Here is an 8,501-nt window from a genome sequence, read left to right as displayed (position 1 = left end):
AGCGCTCTACCACTTGAGCTACAGCACCACTTCTGGTTTTCTGGTGGTTTATTGGAGATAGGAGTCTCACAGTCTCTCTTGCCCGGGCTGGCTTTGAACCTCGATCCTCATATCTCAGCCTCCTGAGTAGCTTAGAATTACAGGCGTGAGCCACCAGCGCCCGGCTTGAGTTTCTTATTTTCATAGGGTCATTCATACATGGAAGAATTGAGATATAGCCCCAGTCTGGAAGCAGGAAATGGGGTGTCTGGCCACATGTAAGCCTCCTTCCTAGACAAGAAGGTAGAGTTGAACTTGTTGGTTTCTAAGGTTCTGTTGACCCTAGAAATCCTTGATAGGATTTAAATATTTATGGAAGTCATAGGAATTATTCAACCACTGGCACCTGATTTCAATATATTTTGTTTCTATGTATAGATTTTTAAAATAGAATTTTCACTTCATTCACATAAAAGAACTTAACTTCTAAGGACCAGTTCCCTCTGCAGCTATACTTACTTTCTACTGTTGCTCCTTCATTTGGGTTTGAGTATCCCTCACCTTTTCGCTTGATTCTACGGATAATGCCTGCATCTTCAAATAAATCCTCTCCCTTGAAATCAAGAAGCTCGATCTAGAAAGGAAAAAGATTTAACTGAGAAGAGATCAAAGCCAATTTAACATATGCAAAGGCAAAGACAACTGTTTCTCTGTCATTTTATAAAATAACATTTTATTTTAAAATACATGTATTTATCTGTGAATCTTCATTACTGGAAAGGCAGATAAAAGAGCACTGCACTTTTCAATACTTGGAAAGAAGTTAGCATAATAATAACATCTAGGATACATCCTGTGGGGCTGCAGTGCAAAGATGGACAGGAAATACTAAGAACACTGCCTTGTAGGCAAAAAGACAGCATTACAAGAAGGTGGCGCAGATTTATTTTGTCTGAGTCTGAGGTCACCACGTTTTTACCTTCGCATTCTTGATGTTCCTGTCTTAAAATATAAGACTAAATCCTAGGAATCTAGCCTACAACAAACTACCTTGTTGAGGGATAGTTCTTAAAATTAAGCTTTGTCAAATATGTATAACTCATTGCAACATGGAATGAACAACAAACACCATGACCACTGCTCCAAATGGAGAATGGTATCTGTGACATTTGTAAGTCTTTAAAACATGAAAACACCTTGCTATTTTGTACAGGCACACTTTAACATTTATCACCACCTCTTCTAGTGTGTCAATTTTGAACGTTTTACACTACTGACCCAAGTCTATTTCTAAGTCTGTGTCTTTTGTTTATTTGGATAGGACCTTTTTGTGCCAAAGACATGTTTCTAAGAAAGCACTGGCACACACCCCTTGGTCTGTGGGGAACAATTCACGAAGCCAAACTCTAAAGTAAATAAATTGTATCTGATTCTTAGCAGCAATCCTCAGGTCCTTGTTCCATTCCCCTATTCCCTTTAGTGGCAAAGAGCAGGTGCTGACAAGGTAACTGACTCCACATGCATACTTGCCTCAAAGAAGAGAGTGGCATTGGAGGGGATCTTAGGTAGACTCCCAGCAGAGCCATATGCATATTCTGGTTTGCACAGCAAGTGGCAGATCTCTCCTTTCTTCATGGTGGCCACCCCAATGTCCCAGGCCTTGATGACCTGGCCTAACAAGAAGGAAAGGCATATGCTAAATTTGACAAATTTAGTTTTCATGAAACAAAGTTCAGACAAATTTCCAATTCTTCACACTATATATTCAAATTATGAGTGATGAGACAGCAGATCTCAGTAAAAACTACACATAGAAAAGTAAGTATGATCTTTTGGAAGACAGAGAAGAAAACCTGTTGAGGAGGATGAAGTACCAATTCCTCAAATACCACAAAGTTAAAACCCTGAGAAGTGGTGTTAACAACATTCACAAAATACCACTGTATTAAAATTGTTGCTCAAGAGGCTGGGAAGATGGCTCAGTGGTAGAGTGCTTGCCTTGCATGCATGAGGCCCTGGGTTTGATTCCTCAGCACCACATAAGCAAAAAGAAAAAAGCCGGAGTGGCGCTGTGGCTCAAGTGGTAGAGTGCTAGCCTTGAGCTGAAGAGCTGAGGGACAGCGCCCAGGCCCATAGTTCAGGCCCCATGTCCGGACCCAAAAAAATAAAACACTAAAATTGTTGCTCAATTTATCATTTCAACGATAATAATAAGTGCATGTTTTCTAAGCAGAAATGGAACACTCCCAACTCCTTTTGCTTTTAATTTAAACTTAGGGTCTCATTAACTTTTGCCTAGGCCAGCCTTCAACTGCAATCTTCCTGTCTCTTATTGTCTAAGCAGATGGTATTATAGACATAGATTACCAGGCCCAACCAGTATTAATTTTTTTGTACCGTAAAAGCCTGACATGATCAGGGTTAGTGGAAAGTAAATTTAAAATAGTGCTTTAAGTGTAGAATCATACTATACATATACACACATTTTAGAATTTAAAATATAAAAGCTAGATGCTGGTAGCTCATATATGTAGTTCTACCTCTCAAGAAATTGCAATGTGGAGGATTACAGTTCAAAGCCAGTCTGGATAGAAAAATCAGCTAGACTCCATCTCCAATTAGCCAGCAAAAGCTGGGGTGGAAGTGTACCTCAAGCGATAAAAGCACTAGCTATAAGCAAGAAAGCTGAGTCTGAGCCGGAGTTCAGCTACAGTAGGTACTGACAAAGTAACATAGAAAAAACAACAAAAAATAGTAAAAAGCGGGGCTGGAGGCATGAACCAAGTAGTAGTGTGCCAGCCTAGTAAGTCCAAGGCCCTGAGTCCAAACTGCAATACTGAAAAAAAAAAAAAGTTTTTTTAATAAAGAAAAAAGCCAGGCTGACTACTCAGGAGGCTGAGATCTGAGGATCACAGTTTGAAGCCAGCCAGGGCAGAGAAGTGCATGAAACTCGTATCTCTAATAAACTACTCAGAAAAACCTGAAAGTGGTGCTGTGGCTCAAGTGGTAGAGCACTAGCCTTGAGCCAAAGAAGTTCAGGGACAGGATCCAGGCCCCAAGTTCAAACCCCAGATCCCGCACACACACAAAAAAGTGTTGGGACAAGTACAAGGCTCTGTGTTCTAATGCTACTACTACTAAAAGAATATAAATTATATTATTTCACAGGTGGTAGAGGCCAAGGCTTTGTCTCTGAGTGCAGCTCAATGATTAAGTGTTCCACATCATATTTGCTGTAAGAAGCTGTTTGCAATTTACAGTGTGGAGCAAGACCCAGAAGATCCTCGTAAAGTAAGCAGAAGTACCAATTCAGAATCATTCTGGTAAAAATGTCCTGATTATCCACTTAAACTTTGCCTGTTCTACCTACCCCTAATTTGAAGTGCTTTCAGCATTTCATCTTAACTGTTTCTAACATCCAACATACATAATTTCTTTCTTTCTTTCTTTCTTTCTTTCTCTCTCTCTCTTTCTTTCTTTCTTTTTGTTAGTCATGGGGCTTGCACTCAGGGCCTGGGTGCTATCCCTGAGTTTTTGCTCAAAGCTAGTGCTCTACCACTTTGAGCTACAGCTCAACTTCCAGTTTTTGAGTGGTTAATTGGAGATAGGAGTTTCGTGGGGACTTTTCTGCCTGGGTTGGCTTTGAACAGTGATCCTTAGATCTCAGTCTCCTGAATAGCTAGGATTATAGTTGTGAACCACCAGTGCCCAAATAATTTTTTTCTTTTTATTATTATTAAGTAGTTGTACAAAGAGGTTTCAATTCTGTTAAGTCAGGTTAAAAGTTGATCAATTCACCCATTCCATCCATTTTCCCATAATTCCTTTCTTTTTATACTCATTTTAGGATTTTATACAATATCTCACAAAATTACCTAACTACAAACAGCATGGTGTGAATAAGTTTCAAATGGTTCTTAGTAAGAAGTTGAGAAAGAAAAAAGGAGCCCCTGACTCCTGGAAAGCACTCAGCTACATCAAAGTAGGCCCCAGGATGCCTGAGGCTGGCCTAAGGTTCAAGGCAAGGCCCTCATTGGCCTGCTAAATACCAACAATCTCACAAAATACCAAAGCCAGTCAACGTCATAGTGAGACGATGATAAATTGAGACAAATAAAAACCTTAAAATTGCTTTCCATGCCTGGACCAAAAAAATAACATCCTTGTGAGGTCTACAAAACACCCCCCTCTTCTGGCTAATCTGAGTGAGTGCTGCTTCACTGTTGCAATTCTAGTCTCACTCTACTCCAGTCAGATCTCTTCTAATACCCAAATGCAAAGTTACCTCATACCAACAGCACCTAACCCAGGCAAAGCCCACTTCCTTAAAACTCCCCAAGCTACTCACCTCAGCCCAAATCCCGTCAATGGGCCTTTCTAACATGCCTCCTTAGACACTCCTGGGGGGGCCATGTCTCCTCCCTCATAAGTAATGACTCCAGCCTGTTTAACAAGGAGCTGTGCTCCTTGTGGGCTCTGACTGGAGAGCAAAGAGAAAGACGCCCAACAGGTGGTACCAGAGCATGAGAGCACACAGGACCACTCAGGATATATGCAAACAGTATGAAGCAAAGGTCTAGACTTAGGTAATAGTTTCTACCACATTTCCTTAGGCTAAATTCCTAGAGGTAGAATTACTGGGCCAGAAAAAAAAAAAAAGAGCATTTTTACAGGTTCTTAATCTTAAGATCTTACTTTATCTAGTAGATAAAATACCCCAAAATGTATCAAGACAACTTATTCTTACATTTAATCAGACTTTAATTTTCCTAGCTCAAACACAATGTACATGATCAATTCCAAAATATGAAATAAGAACATATGCAAGTGATTGCCAGTGGCTCATGTCTATAATCTTACAAATCTGAGGATCAAAGCTAGCCTGGGCAGGAAAGTCTGTGAGGTTCTTATCTCTAATTAACCACCAAATGGCCAGAAGTTGAGTTGTGGCTCAAGTGGTAGAGCACTAGCCTTGAGCAAAAATGCTCAGGCAAGCTGGGCACTGGTGGCTCACGCCTGTAATCCTAGCTACTCAGGAGGCTGAGATCTGAGGAACTCGGTTCAAAGCCAGCCCGGGCAGGAGAGACCGTGAGACTCCTATCTCCAATAAACCACCAGAAAACCGGAAGTGGCGCTGTAGTTCAAGTGGTAGAGCGCTCACCTTGAGCTGAAGACCTGAGGTATAGCGCCCAGGCCCAGAGTTCAAGCCCCACAACCGACAAAAAAAAAAAACCAAAATGCTCAGGCACAGTGCCCACACCCTGAGTTGAGGCCCAAGACTGGCACCAAAAAAAAAAGTACAAATATAAGTAATTTTATAAGTATATTAACTACATTTAACTATAGTCAATTTGGAGGGAGAATTATGAAAGGGGTGACGTTAACTATGATGCTTTATACTCATAAACTGATGGTTGAATTAAAATCCCTTTGTACAACTAGTTAGGGTAATTTTTAACATCAAAATATAAATAAGATGTTCTGAGTTTCAAACACATAGATGGGCTACTTATTTATTTATTTGTGTTGGTCGTGGGGCCTGAACTCTGGGCCTGGGCACTGTCCCTCAGCTCTTCAGCTCAAGGCACCACAGCACCACTTCAGGCAGTTTTGGCTTATGTGGTTCCGAGGAATGGAACCTAGGACCTCATGCATGTGAGGCAAGCACTCTACCACTAAGCCACTTTCCCAGCCCCTATGTGGGCAATTTAAAAAGTTTAAAATTATACAAAGCCCAGTATAAATATAATGCACTATGCTTTTTCTTCTTTCTGTAGGGCCATATGTTTTTCTGACTTAAAAATTATACATTTAAAAATGTAACAGTAGTACAAAGGGGAAACAGAAGCTGGGCACTGGTGGCTCACATAATCCTAACTACTCAAGGAGGCTGAGATCTGAGGATCATGGTTCAAAGCCAGCCCGGAAAGGAAAGTCCACGAGATTATTATGTCCAATAAACCACTAAAAACCTGGAAGTGTGCTGTGGCTCAAGCAGTAGAGTGCTCGCCTTGAGCTGAAAAGAACAGGGACAGCGCCCAAGCCCAAAGTTCAAGCCCCATAACCAACAAAAAAAACAAAACAAAACAAAAAAACAAAGGGGAAACAGTTGAATTTAATCATTTAATACTTTTGTTTAGCCTAAAGATTATAAAGAGTACCTTAGAACATTGATGACATCTTTTTTTTACTTAAAAAATGTTAAACTGTAAAACATATCAAACTTATCCTGCTCACCACTTCTCAGTGTAGAGCTCAATATGGTAAGTATATTCACACTGTATGCACTCAATCTTCACAAGTTGGTCATTTTGCAGATCTGAAATTTTGCACCATTAAACACCTCCCCCTTTTTCCTCTTCCCTTGTGCCCTGAAAGCCACCATTCTTCCTGTTTTCAGGACAGAGACCACTACAGATACCTAATGTAAGTTTGGTTATAAAATAATCTCTTTTTGTGACTGATCAATTTCATTTAGCATAATGTATAATGTCCTCAAGGTTTGTCCTACATTAGGACTGAATAATTCCACTACACTGGTATGTTACGTTGTATCTATTGGGTTCCTTCAACGTTTTGGTTATTACGGATAATGGTGCTTTGAATAAGTGTGTATAAATATTTCTTTTAGGCCTTGCCTTCAATTCTTTTGGCTCTGGGTTCAAGCCCCAGGACCAGAAATAACAACAACAAACATCAGGAGTATATGGCTCAAGTGATAAAGAGCACTTTTACCTAGCAAGTGGTAGGCTCTGAGTTTAAATTTAAACCCCAGTCAGCACTGCCAATAAATAATAAAGTAAAACTTTAAATGGGAATTAGACTTCAGTAATGTCAAGCATACAAGAACACTAATTTTGCCTTTCATAAGCCCTGTCAACCATGATGAAAAAACTGGTAGAAAACAGGCTCTCACAGCACATACTGCTGACTAGGATCAACTTTTTTTTTTGTCAGTCATGGGACTTGAACTTGGGGCCTGGGCACTGTCCCTGAGCTCTTCTGCTCAAGGCTAGTGGTCTACCACTTGAGCCACAGCGCCACTTCCGGTTTCCAGTGGTTTATTGGAGATAAAGAGTCTTATGGACTTTACTGCCCAGGCTGGCTTTGAACAGTGATCTTCAGATGAGTAGCTAGGATTACAGGTGTGGGCCACCAATGCCTGGCTTCAACTTTTGTTCTTGAACCTAGTTTGGGTTAGATTTAAACCTTAAGTTTTGATGTAACTTCCTATGTTTGAGTGTGGTTCGACAACTTTCTGTTTATCTATGGACAAATCCCTTAACTTCACTATACCTTAATCTCTTTATACGTATAAAGCAAGGAATTAAAAGAGTCCAAGAGAGTATTTTTTTAGATTGTCCATATATGTATATAGCTGTTGTTGTAGTTACTTGTGGGGCTTGAACTCTGGGCCTGGGCACTGTCCCTTAGCTCTTCAGCTCAAGGCAAATGCTCTACCACTTGAGCCACAGCACCACTTCCAGTTTTCTGGTGGTTAATTAGAGATAAAAGTTTCATTGACTTCCTTCCCCGGGCTGGCTTTGAACCATGATCCTCAGATCTTAGCCTTATGAGTAACTAGGATTACAGACGCCAACCACCAGCACCCAGCCTTTTATATGATTTTTCATTTTGATGAAATAGCGACTGATATAAAATATTAAGCTCTAAATTGCCTAGTCCAAGTTTTTTGAAAGAATCATACTACATAGCCTAGGTTGGCCTCCTGACACAGCTTCCCAAATGCTGGGATTACAAGTGTGTACCACCAGGTCTGGTTTGTGTTTCTTGCTTTATAGGCAATGAACATGTTATATAATTTTTAAAAAATTACTAGAGGTATATTGATCTTTCCTAGTGTTTCTAATAAAGATAGATAGGCCACCATAAGACCATTAAAGGCCTCTGTTATTATATCGGTGTTAATTTTCATGGTTTTGCATCTGTATTCATTATAGAAGGTAGAGAATGATGGAATCAGAGACTCTGACTAACCTTAAAACTCTACACATTTTTTTTTTACAGGAGCAGAAATGGTTTACATCCTGCAAGGCTCAGTGAAGACAGTTACCCTGGCTCCTAGTGAACTCAGGATCCTCCCGCTCCCATCTGCTGAGTGCTGCGAGTATAGTATTACAGAGGAAAGATGACCTGAGAGCTTATTTTATTTATTTATTTATGGAGCTAGTTCTGGGGCTTGAAATCAGGGCCTGGGTGCTATCCTTAAGGCTTTTTTGATCAAGCCTAGCCCTCTACCACTTGAACAACCTCTACTTCCAGCTTTTTGGTGATTACGTGGAGATAAGAGTCCCATAGGCTTTCTTACTCAGGCTGGCTTCGAGCTGCAATCCTCAAATCTCAGCCTCCTGGGTATCTAAGATTACAGGGGTGAGCCACCAGTATCTGTCTAGCTGATGACCTGCTGTTTTAAATCTTCAATTTTTTTTTTTTTGTCGGGCCTGGGGCTTGAACTCTGGGCCTGGGCACTGTCCCTCAGCTCTTCAGCTCAAGGCAAGCGC

At 40.5% G+C, this 8,501-nt stretch overlaps 1 protein-coding gene across 1 annotated transcript in view; it reads right to left on the bottom strand.

Moving 5' to 3' along the window:
- The window catches only part of Fkbp5 (FK506 binding protein 5), a 104,073-nt gene that overhangs the window by 41,949 nt on the left and 53,623 nt on the right, over window positions 1–8,501 (bottom strand). Inside the window, exons 4-5 of the mRNA XM_013029625.1 lie at window positions 1,510–1,652; window positions 499–613 (exon numbers count right to left, since the gene is read on the bottom strand). Of these exons, the coding sequence (XP_012885079.1) occupies window positions 499–613; window positions 1,510–1,652 (258 nt within the window). The remainder of the gene's footprint in view (window positions 1–498; window positions 614–1,509; window positions 1,653–8,501) is intronic.

This window comes from Dipodomys ordii, unplaced genomic scaffold (assembly GCF_000151885.1).
Source record: "Dipodomys ordii isolate 6190 unplaced genomic scaffold, Dord_2.0 Scaffold120, whole genome shotgun sequence".
NCBI lineage: Eukaryota > Metazoa > Chordata > Mammalia > Rodentia > Heteromyidae > Dipodomys > Dipodomys ordii.
Note: the sequence above shows the minus strand (reverse complement) of the source record. Positions and strands in the feature narration are given on the sequence as shown.